Source organism: Corylus avellana, chromosome 6 (genome assembly GCF_965113065.1).
Source record: "Corylus avellana chromosome 6, dhCorAvel1.hap1.2, whole genome shotgun sequence".
Classification (NCBI taxonomy): Eukaryota; Viridiplantae; Streptophyta; class Magnoliopsida; order Fagales; family Betulaceae; genus Corylus; species Corylus avellana.
Window position 1 is genome coordinate 7,992,712 of NC_142495.1, and position 17,701 is coordinate 8,010,412.

The window sequence follows — 17,701 nt, forward strand, 5'->3', positions numbered from 1 at the left end:
TTTTAAAAGGTGAAGTGCGTGCGACGCACTCAAACCAAAAGAACGAAAAAAAGATGACAAAGGCTGTAACTTGCCACATTTAAATACTTTGAGTTAGTCAAAAACGCAAAAGAGTTGAGGATATACTTCAAGAGGTGACGTAGATTTTCCCCTTTATAATTTATAATTTAGCTTAAAAGCAATTTGACAAAGCTAGGTCAATGATCTAATATTGCTACCCATCTTTTGATTATCCGAGCCTATGCTTGACTTTTGCAGCTCACAATATAGGAAAATTTATGGGTGTCTTGAGCACAATTCTGAATTCATTAACCCTTTTTGAATTATTTTAATCTGAACTGAGATTACTTCTTACGTACGTCTAGAGTAGTACTTTGAATCCCATTGGTCTGCATCTAGAAAAACGTTAAAATTTTTTTTGACTAAATTCGATTCCATAAGCTTCACATAAATAATTAGCTATCCAAAATATGGAGCTATTAAAGGGAAAAAAAAAAAAAAAAATCAAATTTCGCAGTATTTGAGCTAAACATGACCTCAATAAATATTTAAAAGATATTATGGGGCAGTTTTAAGTTGCTGCATATATCATCCCCTGTTATTAAGAACAAAAATGAATAATGAGACATTTTTTTTGTTTATTTTTTTACTTTTTTGTTTGTCTATTTTTCTCAAATCCTTACTGAGAAAGATTTTGGCAGACACAAATTTTACATCCGAGGGGGCAAGTAGTGTCCACATTTGTTAGTATTTTTGTTGGCTTAATTCGGTTTCAAAATACAGAGGCTACTGTCCACGGGCTTAAACACTGATATAGATTGCTCATAATCCAATCTCCACCGTACATAATCAGGATTCACATGTCATGAACATCCCTACAAAGTTTCAGTTCAATCGAACCACAAATTGATCTCTATTGAAGCTGTTGATCAAGTCCAGACAGCATTTTCAGAATGCGATTTTTCCTCCTATGCAGTGGGTGCGGACAGCCTAGTAGCCTGTTCGGACACCAATTCCAGCAAGCCTATTTTTGCTTGCTCGCAAGGCCCTTGTTCGGATAGCAAGCTTCTCAGTCCGGACAACCCGCAAGTTTTATGCCCACAAAGTGTTTTTAAGTGGGCCCACGTCTAAGGTGTTATATGTGATATAAATACAACTTTATAGAAAAGACAGGTATGAATTTTAGAACCCTAGAATTCGTGAGAGGCTGTATTTGAGTGTTCAATTGTAGTGAGCCTGATTATTCCTCATAGAGAATTTTGTGTTAGTTTCATTGTCCTTACTTGAAGTCAATCGGAAGGATCCAATAAAGGAAAATCACGTTGAAAAAGATTGCAAACGAGGAGACGAGTTAGAGGCTTGTTGATCTTACAGAGTTAAGGGGTTGCATCGGTTTGTAAGTGTTCCCAGTGTCTGTAGTCTCTGGTTAATCTTTTGAGAGTGATTTCCTGGGTTTGGCTGCCCCGGAGAGATTTTACTTTTAGATTATTTTCTAAAAGGTTTCTTCTTCGTCACAAAAATCATTGTGTTTGATTTTACTTGTTTTTTGTGATTGTTTGCTTAGATTTAAATATATGTTAATTCCGCATAAACTGTGATATTGCGTGATATTTATCCGTCAACATCAATATCCCATATTATGGAAATACATTTTTCATATCATCGTTTCATATTTTCATCCATAGTTAAACTATGGATGAAAATATGAAACGTTTGATTACTTAGTGTTAGAATATAAACTAAATGATTAAATTTAGGAGAAACTTAAATTACCATTTAACAGACAATGTTCCCCCCAAACTTTCAATTAAGGGTGTGAATTTTTTTTTTTTTTTAAAAAAAAAAATATCGTTTTTTTTTTGGGTTTTTTTTTTTTTTTTTTTTGTTACATTTATTGAAATATTTTTGTCTTATTGAAAAAAAAAAAAAAAATTAGGGTCGCTTTTGTCTTTTTGTTGGCCTTGGGGGACATTGTCAATTGTTTGGTAATTTATGAGAGAAATTGTCGTAATTAAAAGTTTGGAGGAGGATATTGTCAATTGGGTGATAGTTTAGAATTATCCATTCAAATCTGGATAATATCCAGTTAGTTATAGTGGAGAGCTACTTTTTTCTCTCAAAAAATGAAAAGACAAAAATATCCCTCCACTATAACTAACTGGATATTATATTTGAATTTGAGAGGATCTTGTTCCTGTAGTTTGAAGGGTGTATGTAGACTTTTCTTAAATTTATTTCTTTCTCTTAAACTTTTGGAATAAATAGTTATTTAATATGGTATTCAAGCTAGAAGTCCTTAGTTTGAAGTTTGAACTCCGTTTCAATCAATTCAAGTCAAATATTTCACGCTTATTGAAAAGAAATAGAATTAAAATTGCAAACAAAATACAGCTATAGCATTATTTCATACATGATCACTAGCATTAAACCCAAAAAAAAAAAAAAAAAAAAAAAAAAAAACATAGAAAGGAAAGATTCAACTACCACTCGAAAAGTAATCTGATCATATACTCTCAACAACTAGCTATATATATAATATAACAGATAGGTAAGCAATCTGATGCATATCTTGACTCGTCAAGCTTCAAATCCCCTCAGTTTCACCATTTTAGCTTGGCAGGGAAGTACTGCAACAACGTACAACAACATAGTTCATGTTAACAACAAATAATTAACCAAATAATGTAGCAGATAAAAGGGAAGAATCATCACCTTTTCAATGAGGGAAATATAGTATGGTTTAACCTTTTCCACATCAATTAGAACTTTGCTCTTGCTGTAAAGATCATACTTGCTACATAAAAAAAATAAAATTAAATAAAAGTTAAATAATAAAAAAATTAAAAAAAAAATTAAACATTTAAAAAAAAAAAAAACATCCATATTCAAGAGAGAAGCATGCATGTCATCTTACTTGAAAATTTCAAGCCATTTCAGATTCTCAACATCCTCCTCATTCATTAAGTGCTTGTATGCCCCTGATTTATGTAATGCTGCAATTAATACCAAATATCTCCATTAGAGAATTAACTGATTTAATTAACATATAGAAATTAATTACATATTTTTGTATTTTATTACCATAGAATGAGTGGTATCTGATGATGAAAAGACCCGCCGAAGGTAGAGTGGTTTTATTCTCCTTTGCCACCTGAAAAACATGCCTAGCTAATTAAGTTGTAGATTATCATACATATAACTGCAATTAATTAAGGACTAAAACATTAATTTCACGTATATTAATGTCGTGGAATTTAAATTGTTTGTTTTGGCTTAGAAAGATGTACCAAATACATGTAGTCGTCGTGTCCCCAAGACATCATTATATTGTTAAGTCCGCTTCTGTCAGAGTAAACTCCATATTTAGTATTGTAAGCAGTATTGTTAGCGTCGGGATTGTCCTTGAAATACTGTATGTGGTCAAGATATATATTAGCTTCAATCTCATTGACCAAAAATTGTTAGAAAAAAAAATTAAAATTAGAGATTAAGTAAATGCCCTGTAATCATGCTTGTCTCTCCTAGCTAGCTAGAGTGTGAAATTTGTGGAATAAATTAATTACCTTGTGATGGACAATTGATTCGTCAAAAGCACACCCAACTGGATACGTGTCACCTGTATTAATTATATATGGGAATAAATTAATTAATACAGGAGAAGTGATATAAATTAATTATATGACTCAATGAAATGAAATTGGGGGAAGTGATATAATATTTATTTTCTTTATATTAAGTTGCTATATAGTGAAACGAAATATATACTCACCTACAACAGCCCATTGTGGAAGTCCACCAAAGCTAGGAAGAAGAAGCACCTTTCCAAGATCTAAAGCAAAATATTGTGACAAAATTAGCTAAGAGCTCCTCCTAGAACCTATAATTTTTTAAAGAATAACGTTATTTACTTCACTCACTCGTATACTATTGTTAAACAGCTGAGATGATGTGAAACCGTGTACTAAATAGTTCAAAACTCTCAATTAAAAGTATCAAATTTTTAAATTTCTTACAATTATTCCATTCCGTTAGAAATTTGTTGTTAAATCTTGTCAAAATTGCTAAAATACCAATTTTTTTTATTATAAATAAAATAAAAAATTGTAAAGATTCAGGCGTTTACTTTTGCAATATTTTTATAACATCTTTGCAATATTTTTAATTAGAAGGGTATTTTGGGCATTTTGAAAACAATTAACGAAAAATTCTAATTAAAGGAAATAATTAAAAGAAATTGAAAATTCTAAACTCTTAATTGAGATTTTTTTAACTTTGGACAGTAATATGAAAGCGCATGGAAGTTCATTTGGATTTTCTGAAATTAAAAAAAGAAAAAAAAAAGAAAAAAAAAAAGAAAGTACCATGAATAAGGCCAGTGAGGTGCAGCCAATCCTCATTGGGATAGTCCTTTCTAATGGCTTCGGCAGTTTGTAACAAATGCTCGATTTGGGGCTCGTCCAAGTCCGGATCGGACTCATCAACAACTTCATTCAGAAGTTCACAACATTCCCATATGCTCATCTCCATCCTCTCCAATTTCCCATACTCTTCTCTCATCTTCTTCACCTGCATTTTATTATTAACAGAAAATATATTTATCTATTTAGTTAAAATTGTAAAATATAGATTTTTTTTTTTGGGGGGGGGGGGGGGGATTGGATGAATAGATTAGATGAATATTTCATTTCCTTACAAAGCCATAAGTCTGGTTAATGTGATTGATCCGGTAGAAGTTTTCCACGCCTTGTTGTCTGTCACTCTCAGCATCGTAATCCCTGTTTTGAATTTTTCGTACAAGTTTATCAACAAAAATTAAAAAAAAAAAAAAAATTAAATAAATTTAAATTAAATTAAATTAAATACCTAATGTTAGGTGGGCTACTGGGCCCATTTCTAGGGTAACAATAACTTAATGACAATTTGTGTTAAGGTATCCGAGTTCTGATTGTATCAAATCATAAGTATATAATCATTTTTTGATTGTTAATTTCGTGTTGAGTTCGTGAGTTGTATAAACATTTGTCAATCATAAATATCGCATGTTGAGTTTGGGTATTGTCCAAATACGAATTTAATTAAACAAATTAGACCTCTCAATCTTAAAGTACTAATTTATGTTGACCGTGTTTGCAATAACAAGGGTTGAAACTTGAAACTAGGCCACTTATATATGCTCCATCAAGAAGTCTCATGGGCCGAACTATATATAGGAAAGACAGATCCAATAGAGTATTTTGATATTGCCTTGATAAATATCAACAACAATAATTATATAATAATACTAATTAATATTTGGTGATCCCTTGGGAAAAACTTTTTGATCTCACGTACGGGCCAATCATTTGTGCCATTTACTATCTATCATAACACTTTAGCTTTAGCAAATATCAACATCTTCTCCCCAATCTGACAAGAAAATATCAACCTTTTTATGAATCTCCAATCTCATGAACAGATCACGAGAAAATCTTTTCCTTTGGTTTGTAAAAAGTAGGACAAAAAAAAAAATCTACCAAATATAAAAATTTTGGGGACCGTTGGATATTTTGATGCAACCCCCAAATTTGCAGATCAAAGCTGATCCACCGCATATATTATTCATATTCAGTGCTTAAAATTACATCTCTTAGCTTATTTTGGTTGGGTTTTCCAGATCTAGAGGCTCGAATATTGCAATTTTTTTTTTTTTCGGGGGGGGGGGGGGTTTGTTGGGTACGGTTTTAATTAAATAATAAAATTACGCAAAAGGAGCAGACCTAAAGGTTTGGCCGAATGAGTTGATCTGTGGCACAACAAATCCACCATCCAACACCAATTCCTTCTCATCAACAGGGACCTTGTTTTCCTTTGCTTCAACGCCTGTGATTTAATAAAAATAAAATAAAAATGTAAAACAGAAAAATTGTATGAAAATTAAAGGGACATTTTATAATCACTACAAATATTAAAAAAAAAAATTAGAATAATGCCAATTAATTTGGAAATCAAACCGTTAAAAGAAAAAAAAAAATGAGATTAGAAAAAAATTAGGAAAAAAAAAAAAGAGTGTAAAAAATGTACCAAACTCAGGCTGCTCAACGAGGATAGTCATCCGGATTGAAAAGGAAACCACAGAATCTCAAGAAAACAAAGTAAAAAAGCAGGAAATATAAGAGATGTGAAGAAGTGTTTGAGGTGTGGTGGCATTGTGGGCTTGGAAAATGGTTGGTATTTATAATTGGCCGGAGAGTCCTTCCCTGAGAATTTGGATGTCCTGAGTCCTTCACTGAAAATCTATAACTTTGATTTAATTTCCTTTCTTTTTTATTTTATTCTTCCCACATTTATCAGATAATATATGATAACTATTATTTTATAACAAAGTTAAAAAAAAAAAAGAACGATAGAGAGACAAAGTTGGAAACAGAGAGACAGCTAGCGCGTGTGCGTGCGTGCGTGAGTGTGAGAGACACATATTTTTCCATGTTTAGTGTCATTGGTTGGCTAATCTTTGTGTTTCACCGATAATTATCAAATTTTGTGGGACCCACGTGGCCAATCTCTTCGTCATCACTGAGTCAGCACGAGTTGGACGTCACAATCGGTTCTGGTTTGCGTGGGGTTCACCTGACGTGGCATCTAGTCGATTTTGGTACATGCGTGTTGTTTTATTAGGTAGTTTGCTGTTAGCACTGTCTCTACTACTGCCACGCAATGTTGTCGGTCAAGGACTCTCTGATCTGGCAGTCTGCAAACGGCTACGAGCGTGCCACGTTTCTTACTGCCGCACAGCACATGCGCTAGAAGCGGGACACGTGTGGAAATTTTTACAAGTGTTTTGTAGAGCATGAGATCATAAGGTAGGCTGGTAGTAGCATATTGGTCGGGCTGTTTGGCGGTCTCTCGTATAGGCTAGAAAGAGAAGGAGTCCAATGTACTTTGTAGTACAATTGACTACCACATTTTCTGCCAATAATTTGTGTACACGTCACAACCTAAGCATAGGATCCATCTTCCGTAGATCCAACGGGTGAAAGAAGTTTTTTTTTAGGGAAAAATATAAAAAAGCCCCCCAAACTACCAGCCGTTTTCGATTTAGCCCCCTAATGTTCCAAAAGTGATAAAGTAGCCCCCTAAACTACCAAACAATTGCAATTTTGGCCACTCCGTTAGTCAAAACCGTCAGTTTGGACGGAAACTGCAAAACGACGTCGTTTGTTACAGGTAAGTTACTACAATGCCATTTTGGGAAAAATATAAAAAAGCCCCCCAAACTACCAGCCGTTTTCATTTTAGCCCCCTAATATTCAGAAAGTGATAAAGTAGCCCCCCAAACTACCAAACAATTGCAATTTGGCCACTCCGTTATTCATTACCGTCAAATATGATGAAAAATTTAAAACTACATCGTTTTGGCAATGGTAAGTTACCAAAATGCCATTTTTGGAAAAAAAAAATATCATATTAAAACAAGCAAGCAAAACGGCGCCATTTTGCTTGAAATTAGGGTTTCCTTATACTTACCAAAATGATGCCACTTTGGTAAGTGTTAGGAATTAAAAGAAAAAACCCTAGACCCCACGCAGGTGACCCACGAAAAAACCCCCAACCCCAGTTTATCTTTCTCCCCAAAACCGCCGGCCACCACGTCGTCTATCTCCGACAGCCTGTAAATCTTACCCATAACTCAATCTTTTTATTGTATTTCATGGTATAGCTGTCGGATCGGTGTTGTTTATCTACGAACGTGATTTTTTTGTTTGATTTCTACAATGGGTAAGAATTTTTCGGTGGCGCTTCGTAGCTAGTGGATGGTGTGGCCGGCAGTGATGGATGGTGTGGCCGGCAGTGATGGATGGTGGTGGCAGGGGCAGCCGTTTTGAGAGAAAGAGAGAGAGGGGCGTTGCATTTTTTTCACTTGAGGGAGAAGGTTGCCGGAGATAGAACGATGTGGTGGTCGGCGGTTTGGGGGAGAGAGATAAACTGGGGTTGGGGGTTTTTTCTGCGTGGTGTCTAAGGTTTTTTCTTTTTATTCCTAACACTTATCAAAACGGCGACGTTTTGGTAAGTGTAAGGAAACCCTAATTTCAAGTAAAACGGCGCCATTTAGCGTGCTTGTTTTAATATGATTTTTTTTTCTAAAAGGGCATTTTAGTAACTTACCATTGTAAAAACGACGTAGTTTTGAATTTTCCATCATATTTGACAGTAATGACTAACGGAGTAGCCAAATTGCAACTGTTTGGTAGTTAGGAGGCTACTTTATCACTTTCTGAACATTAGGGGGCTAAAATGAAAACGGCTGGTAGTTTGGGGGGCTTTTTTATATTTTTCTCAAAAGGGCATTGTAGTAACTTACCCATAACAAACGACGTCGTTTTGCAGTTTCCGTCCAAACTGACGGTTTTGACTAACGGAGTGGCCAAAATGCAATAATTTGGTAGTTTGGGGGGCTACTTTATCACTTTTGGAACATTAGGGGGCTAAATCGAAAACGGCTGGTAGTTTGTGGGGCTTTTTTATATTTTTTCCTTTTTTTTTAAACTCTTTTAATAAGTTAGAAGTGTTATTCAATATTTTTATGTTTTTAAAAAATTAATGTTTAAGTTTTTAGATCAGTAGAATGACAATAAATAATTATTAAAAATATTAAATAAAATGTATAAAAAATAACACTTAACTCTTATTAAAATAAGTCGAAGGAAATTTCTGTCCAAAATAAAAAGCCAACTTTTGCTGGATTAAGAGGAGGTCCAACGTATTAATATTAAACAGGAAAATTATATCCACTAAAGAAGCAAGTTTGAAAACCTTGGCTTTATAATATGACTTTTTATCTACATGTATAGTAATTCTATCCATTTGATTACATCTGTTGTGGCATATTATTAAGTAATCAAGACGTTAGTTGTGGTGGGTCAGTAGTTTTAAGAAAATTCTCAAAATAGTTGGAAAAGTTTAACTCCAAAAATGAGAATTTTCAGTCTTTTGGCTTACTAGGATCAGAGAGAGCGCCTGTAATTTTCATCTTCTAGGTCATTCTTGTGCTATTATAATCACGCTTAAATAGAATAGTTAAAGTTGATCTTTTCCACTTACATTTTATAGATATATAAAGTAGATAGATACTTTTCCATGTTCAAGATCGGATGGCTATTGTTGTCGGAAAAAGAAAAGGGGATGTCGATTGTTCACTAGCCAAACTCACCAATGGTATTTGATTAAATATCCTAATTCCTCTGATTACTAGTGGGGGGCCTTAATTAATTTGTTTTGTAATGAAGTTGATGGAACCAACTTTGGACGTTTTGAAGTGCCTCTGGAGTGTATGTCCATAAAGTTGATTTATATAAAATAGGAAAGAGAGATATAAATTTCAACACATATCATTATGGCTTAAAAAAAAAAGAAGGAAAAATTACAGTTTACCCTCCTAAAGTTGACAGGGTTTTTCAATTCAAACACCAAAAGTTTCAATTTTTGCAATCCACCCCTACAAAGTTTCAATTTTTTCAATTTGACCAATATTATCCCAAAATTCCCACATTGCCTCTAATTTTTTTTTTTTTTTTTTTTTTTTTTTTTTTTTATGAAAAAATAAATAAATTTGGGTCTGCAAAAATAGCCAGATGGCCAAAGAAGCCATCCCGAATTTTTTTTTTATAAAAAATAAAAAAATAAAAATTAGGGGCAATATAGGAAGTTTTGGATACAATTGATCAAATTGCAAAAATTTGAAACTTTGGGGGGGTGGATTGCAAAAATTGAAACTTTGATGTTCGAATTGAAAAACCCTGTCAACTTTAGGGGGTAAACTGTAATTTTCCCAAAAAAAAAAAAAAAAAAAGGGGCAAAAGAAGGAAAGAATTTGAATAATGTTTGAGATAATTATAATTATTTATAAACTTACATGACAAACTGAATTTTATGGAAATGGATGTCGCATAGCATTATCGTCTTTATATTTTATGGACTCAAAGTTAAGTCATACTTACAAGAATATATATATATATATATATATATATATACACCCTATTTTAGCTTAAGAGCTTAAGTTAATATACATATGTGTACCCTATTTGAACGAGGCGGCTTCATGGATTGGCGAAGATAGCGGGGAATGCGGGTGTATCTAAAATTTGGATGGAGGAAATCCCCCATTGTATTCATGATATTGTTGTCTTAGAGCAAATTGCTCTTGTTGTTTATAGTTTTGGCTTTAGATTTTTCTGGATATTTTTTGAATAAAATGAAGTTTTTTGTTCAAAAAAAAAAAAAAAAAAACTTAAGTTAATGGGTTTGGATCCACTTATAAATATTAAGTATTTTTTTTTTCTTTATACTTTTTCAATAGGAGACTTAAAACTCACAATAATCTTTTACTCACTTATGAGTCTTTTTATATTTTTAAGAGTGTCTCATATCAAGAATTGACCCGATGGCCACATAGCGCAACTCTCAAACTAGACAGTTCAGATACTCGTCCCATGACCACGAGACTAATTAAACCATGACTCTGATATCACTTATTGAGGAGATAATTAAACAATTTGAGAGTTTTTACGACGAGTACATTATATACATATTTAATCATCATAGTAGCCCAAAAACCTAAACTAATGAGCTTAATTCTACTTATATTCTTTTTCTTCATATTTTCGCAATTTAAGATTCAAACACTCACAAGGCGATTTGCTAGCACTGTGTCCTCTCACTCATGTCCTTGCGTTGTGTGTAGATGTCTGGAAGTAGGAAAGTTGGTATTGCTAGATATAGATGTAGTGTCATTTTCATAATAGCTGTATATTGTCCATTTCTTTAATTTTCTCGTAACAAGTCATTGCATAGTTGCATAGTTTACAATATTCATGGTGCTTCCATGACGATGAAGGAAAGCATATGTGGTTGGATGATAGCATAGTAGGCAGAAGCCAGTAGCCACCCCAAAATATCTTCTTGACTTCACGGCTGGCACTTGGACAACAACCTCTTTTGCTTTTACAAAATACTCTTTGTCTTTTCCTAAATTACTTTGACATGATTATCTAATGTCGGCAAACTTGCTAAAAATACCGAAAGCCAACAGCCTACAATAGGCAGAAGCCACTCGAAGGAAAGATAGAGGTAGAGCCTAGAGGAGCATCTGTTTATACAATTACTATCCTCTGGGATATTAATGTGATCTAACGATAACAAAACAATCCACACAACTAATTATAACATCAAGCCAATTTAGAGCCGAACAGCGAACAACTATCTGGAAAGCAAGCAATAGCAGTAGACCAGCAAACTAGGCCATCAACAGCAAGCCCCTAGAGACCCTTCTAAAAACTCAGAGAAAATGAAGAGAATCGCCTTTCTATGCTCTTGTCCATTTCGAAAATGAGATGCTTATTTCTCAAGGAATCAAGAACATAATTCATTTAATGCAATTTAGTAGCATACATAGATTCCTTCTTAGGGCCCGTTTAGTTTGCGGAATAGACTCTTGGAATAAAATGACTATTCCTATAAATAACCATTCTTTTGTTTGGTAAGTTTTTATTTATAGGAATAGTTATTCCCATGGGAATCACTAATCCTTTACATACAAGAATAGTCTTTCTTCTAAAAAATGAGATAAATAACTATTCTTGATGGAATGGACGAAGTTTTCCAAAAAAACCATTTTTTTTTAAAAAAAAAGTTTTCTCTCTAACTTAAAAAAATAAAATAAAATAAAATAAAATTCTATGGGCTTTTTAGTAATTTTCGTTCAATTCCAATTATGAAATATGTGTTGCTACCAAACAAAAGAATTGGAATAATTATTCCATTTTGACATCTTCTATTCCTAGTAATACATATTCATTTTCCTACTAAAATACCTATTCAGCAAACCAAACGGAAAATCTTTAAATCATTCAACTTCTTAAGAAGTCATTATTTATTTATTTATTTTTTGTTAATTTGGCACATGCACTCCTTGGAGGGCTGATTCTAAGCCTCTTAGAGATTAATCTTCTCATTAGAATCAGCTTGTGTTTAATCATCACAAGTCTCTACAAGAAGTAGAGGGTTAACCTCACTAGCTGGATTAGCGAATCTCTTCACATGCGTGCTAACCTTCCAATACACATAATTACTCCCATCAAACTAGGGAGAAACGCGAATGAATGACAACTGGAGTCAATGATCAAACTCTAAAGGAAAGTTTGAAAGTTCTTTAAGATAAATAATAATAATAATAAATAAAAAAAAGTAAGTAATTTTTTATCTTATAGATGATATTTTTGTCATTTTGAATCACGGAAGGGAACGTTACAACCCTAATGATAAATTAAGAGAGACATTGCAAAAATTAAAACATTGGAGTAACATTACCCAGGGCCATGCTTGGAGTTGCACCGAACTAACAGTTCGCATGTTGTCTATCCCCGTTGCTTCTATTTGATTAGCTGTTTAAATGTATTACACTAGGTCATCAAATGGAGAAATGCCACCATAAAGGAAAATTAACATGTTCATTTATAAAATACATGTTCATCTTAGACGACTACATTGGACTGCAAGATACCTGGCTAGAATGATTTGCACATTTTAGAAAGGATCATCGACTGAGAGCTTTAAATATTAAGGTCTAAGAGACAGAAAACAGACAAAATGTAGTTAGTTAGACATTCAAGTCAGGACTTGGCAGCATGAAAAATTTGTCATGCCCAGCCTCCACTTCAACATGCTATTGGATGATGTAATAAATTGGGCAGCCAAATGTTCTTCAAATTTTCATTCTTTTAGCCGGACCTTGATCAATAACAGGATCAACTAGAGGGGGTTGTGGTTCTCCTGATTGCTGGCCTTCGGGTCCTTTCTCTGCATCTGCAGTAGAAGGGGGAACATAGCCTTCTGGAAATGGCGGGGGAGGGGGAGCTGGTGGTAACTGCCAAACAGAGAGTAGTAGGATGAAAAATCTTAGTATCAAGTGTTTGACGAGAATTCAAATTTACAATCCGTAAAAAAAGGGTAAAAACATTTACTTTGGCCAAGACAGTAAAACATTCATCTATGCAAGAATAAGAAACTGATAATCATGTTCTTGCATCAACTTTCTGCTTCCGAAGACAACAAATTAGCCAATGGAAAAGACATAAAAAGAACAATGATATTACCGGAAAAAGATATTAGAAATACATAAATGCCTTGAGGGGTTACATTTGCCAGTAACTCAAATTGGAAGAAAAACTAGTGCAAAGATTATTCACTTGAATTGATTTCAAGCAAAGATGCCACAAGTACCCAAGCTATCTAATGAATTCTCTTCTATCACAATGGCCCATAAAGAGAGTCAAAAAAACAGGGGAAAAATGCACTTTAGGTCCCTGTGGTTTGAGGTTGTGACAAATAGCTCCCACGGGTTTAAAAAGTGACTATGGGTGGGGTATGAGACTTGGAATCGACAATGAACTTTACCGTTTGGTTTTTTCTTAGATTTAATTCTACCTACATATGAGGTGAGGAGTGACGCGGAGAGAGTGAGCTAAAGTGGCTTAATATGGGTGACCTGTCTAGTCTAGCATTGTATTTTTTGGCAATGACCAAACAAATCAGACGCATGTCATTATATTATTGGCGATGATATGTTTTCTGACGGTAGGGATTGATTTGTTTTTTTGGCTTATCCTAAGGAGTGATAAGTAGCTTTTTAAACCCCATGGAGCTATTTGTCACAACCCCAAATTACATGTACCCTAAAGTGCATTTTTTCCTTAAAAGAAAAGAAAAAGAAAAAGAAAATCTTCAATGGAGTAAGAGAAAATTTCTAGAGATATAGAAAGTTACCTTGCGTTGCAATGATGAAAGGATATGATCTACTCGCTTAACTTCCTTAAAATTAATTGTCTCTTTAACAACCTTTGATTCCGAGGCCGCACTCTCATTTTCAGTATCAGCTGCATCAGAAACGACCACAGAACATATAACAAGAAGTTACAATGACATAGAAAAAAGGAGAAAAGGTCACAATCAAAATGGAAAATGCATAAATGCGCATATACATGTGTGTGCACTACACACACACAGATGGAGACAAGCTATCTCAGGTTCAGAATGACCAAGACCTAACATCTGTTATCATCAATATTGTAATACCCCCATTAATTGTCTCTTTACTCTCAGAGCAATGTGATAAAAATGAAAACTTTAACAGCATATGACCGTATGATAGATAAGACAAGAAAAGGTCAATAAGAAAAGAATCAACAAAGTTGTCAGATGTTTGCACCAATTAGAAAAAAGATAAAGAGCATGTTGGACATGTTTTCAATCATGTGCAGTCAAATACCAACAATTACACTCGCAAAATATAAAAATTAAATGTGTGCCACCACATGGGAGTAAGCCAAACCGAGTTATCACTAAACAACACAATGGCCATAAGTTGTAAGGCCTTGTTGAGTTTTGTTCATTACCATCTATAAAGGAGAACAAAACCAAAATGTGAATGCTCTTAAAAGAAATCTCAACTACGAAACATGAAAGGAGGTGCCCCTATTCTTATGACATAAAGAGGTGCCCTCTGAGCTAGAACTTGGTAGCATTCCTTGTTTCATATGTGATAATACACCTAAAATTAACGTAATCCAAACTTATGTGGTGACATGCATACAGAAACTAAATTGAGAAAAAAATATGGGCATTAGATCAAGCAACCATGTCTAGCAAACAAAACAAGCAATTTTCAACTAAATTATCACAGTAATGAGATTACTCATAGTTTAGATTTAAATTGATCATATCCCAGATGGAATATTCAAAATCAAAATTCTAAGAGTTAAAAGCAATGAAATTCAAATCAATCATGCTCTTAATTAATCATATAACAAACCCAAAGGTGTACCGATACACCTATCTACTAAAGCTCTAGAGCTACACCTTTCCATATTGCCTAACACAACCATTTTGTTGAATGCTCTTTTTTCAATTAAATGCTATCACAAGATGAGTTTCTTTTCTGAAGAAGGCACTAAGGATAAATAATAAATGCATTGACGCCTCATACTGTCATATTGCTTTTCCAATATTGTCCTTCTACTTCATTATTTAAGAAAACATTTTATATTGAAGAAAGGGGAGGTATCAAAAAGTGAAATAATCAATTATTGGTTTCTTAAACTTTTTGATGTATTTATTACATGTATAATTATAGCACGATGAAAATGAATGGAGAATCACTTTGGCACCAATAAAAGAGGAAAGACACCATTTTGGGGCACAAGAAGCATAATGAAAAGAAAATCAGAAACAAAAATCTACCATATCCAATCTTCTCCAACTTTGAGGCAGCAGTAGTGAAAGCCTTTGATATATAATAGAGAGCCCGTCCCTGAAACAGAAGTACATAAACAAGATGAACTAAGAGTTGGCCCTTCAAAATTCAAATATTAACGATAACAATGAAGTATCATTTCAAAGTAGCCTTTCAATTGTTATAAGTAGAATGTAGACATCTAATTTTGCCGTATCACTCTCTGGAATCTGCAATGATATTTACAATCCCAACTTCTACTCTTAAAAGAATAGTAGCTAACTACAGCTTCCATATGGCAAAAATTTAGCATAAGCATGAATACATTTGGCTTTAGGAAACACAGGTTTTCATCTTATTTGAAATGCTGGTAATGCAAATTTCATTCCAGTAAGTGCTGAAATGTTCACATTGTGCACACTTTTCAAGAATATTATAATGAGGAAAGGGGAAACATAAGAACTTACAATTCGAGCAGCAAAAACATTGCAAAGCTGTGGTGTTTGGTAAATTGAACCATCCAGAATATAATAAGTCAGCATTGGTGTAACTTTTTCAGGACCATCCCTCTTTTGCTTGCGGATAACAAAAAGATGGGGCTCCATAACTTCATGTAGCATGAATTCTGTGCCAGTCATTTTCCTGTTCAACAAAAACAAGCACAATCTTTAACGATGCCATATTTTAAACATCCGAGGTCGGCCACATGAATTACAATCTTTAACAGTTCCTTAAAATTAGGTAACTATAAGTGAAAATTGCTATCATCTTGCATCCAAAAGTAACTCTGAAACCATAATTGTTAAACCTGGACAGGGCTTTAACCTTGTGTAGGTCTTGGGTCACCAGATCACTGATTCAACCAGTGGGTCACTGACTCACTGATAGAATCGCATTGCCATTTAAAATTTAATTAAAATAATGCTATTTAAGAAAAGAAGAAAAGATTGAAAAATCTATGTAAAAAACCCAAAACAACTTATTTTTTTGATTAAATCATTTAATAATTAATTGTTGAGCTCTGTTTAGGTATGTAATTGTTTATTTGACATTGACTAAACACTGCTTCTATAATGTAACTACAAGATTTGATGATCAAACATTGCGTCTAGCTTCATGAAAAGAAAAGAAATATCAGGCTCATATCAAGAAAGTCAATGCAAATAGCAATAGAGAAAGTTCATTTAGGGAAGTATATGAAAAACTCATCGGATTTGACCAGTTCATATGCTTAAAATATATAATTGAAGACCCGGAACAGTGTAGAGGCTAGGTCACCAGTTCAAGGTTTGGCCGCCGCCCAGACCAGTCCAGGGTTAATAACTATTGAAAGAAACAACCAAAGTTTTGGTTACCCATGTCAAAAGTAAAATAAGGGATGCAGCAAAACATTCTTTTTCAGATCGAGCATACTGGCAATTAGCACGTTAGCAATCATTCTCAAAGTCCATTACCCAATTTGGGAAAACCCAACAAAATTATTGTAATCAGCAAAACTACAGTTACAGAAGCAGAAACCATACGAAAAAGAAGAAAAGATTCAGACCATAAAACTACATCGATCCACATTGACATACACATAGATAGATGTACGCGAATATATTACTTAGGGGGGGGGGGGGGGGGGGGGGGGGGGGATGGGCGCTTACGAGAGGTGGGAGAGATCGAGGGGGTGAATGGAGCGCATGCGAAGCTGCTCGTTGTTGCAGGTCCAGTCGTAGAACGGCGAGAGGGCGAAGTAATCGAAGACGAGATTGCGGTCGAGAGGGTAGGTGTTGAGCCAGAGCTGGTCCCTGAAGCATATCCCCGTCATGTCCGTGCCTGGAGGCGCTGGCGGAGGCGCTGGGGCCCCCTCCAACCCTGGCGGCCCAGGCCCCGCCTGTGGCGTCGCCATGTATGTATGCGGCAGTTGTGCGTGTGAGCTTTGAGAGTGTGATGCGAGGGCTTTTACAAAGCAGCCGTCGTTGTTTAGCCTTCACCAAATTCCACAGGCACAGGGTCAACAACTTTAGCTAACTTATTGCAGCGGCGTTTTTAACGTAATAAACTATTTCGCGTTACAGAATAGTGTTCTTGCGTCGAACATATAGTTGTGAAAGGATCATATAATTTCGCCGTCAATTGTTTTTTTTTTTTTTTTTTACATGTCCAAGCAAGAGCGGGAGGAGGGATTTGAACTAGTGACATTTGCTTCATAATCAGACATAGTCCTTAGCCTATTGAACTACCCTTGGGGGCGTCAGTTGTTTGTAGGAAGTAAATGTCTAGATTTACTTCATTGAAAATTGATAAAAAAAAATTATTTAGTGGACCCTCATAAGATTATCATATAACTATAATGATGTGCAAATTAATCTTTGATTTTTTTCTTGTTATAAGCCTTATTTGATCCAAAAGTTAATTTTCACTGGCATATCATTATAGTAACTTCCACTTGGT

At 34.3% G+C, this 17,701-nt stretch overlaps 2 protein-coding genes across 2 annotated transcripts; both read right to left on the minus strand.

The window, feature by feature from the left end:
• Positions 1-2,470: 2,470 nt before the first annotated feature.
• Positions 2,471-6,299, minus strand: LOC132187305 (inositol oxygenase 1). The gene is made up of 11 exons (XM_088517322.1): positions 6,061-6,299; positions 5,757-5,859; positions 4,694-4,775; positions 4,362-4,566; positions 3,770-3,829; positions 3,564-3,616; positions 3,288-3,410; positions 3,082-3,151; positions 2,915-2,993; positions 2,713-2,794; positions 2,471-2,627 (listed from the first exon to the last, which is right to left on the minus strand). Exons 1-11 carry the CDS (start codon positions 6,089-6,091, stop codon positions 2,601-2,603), a joined length of 915 nt encoding a protein of 304 aa, XP_088373448.1. The 5' UTR covers positions 6,092-6,299; the 3' UTR covers positions 2,471-2,600.
• A 6,164-nt stretch (positions 6,300-12,463) lies between these two features.
• MED6 (RNA polymerase transcriptional regulation mediator-like protein) lies at positions 12,464-17,233 on the minus strand. Its single transcript, XM_059601081.2, has 5 exons — positions 16,912-17,233; positions 15,730-15,904; positions 15,271-15,340; positions 13,798-13,907; positions 12,464-12,898 (listed from the first exon to the last, which is right to left on the minus strand). Exons 1-5 carry the CDS (start codon positions 17,154-17,156, stop codon positions 12,737-12,739), a joined length of 762 nt encoding a protein of 253 aa, XP_059457064.1. The 5' UTR covers positions 17,157-17,233; the 3' UTR covers positions 12,464-12,736.
• Positions 17,234-17,701: the final 468 nt, after the last annotated feature.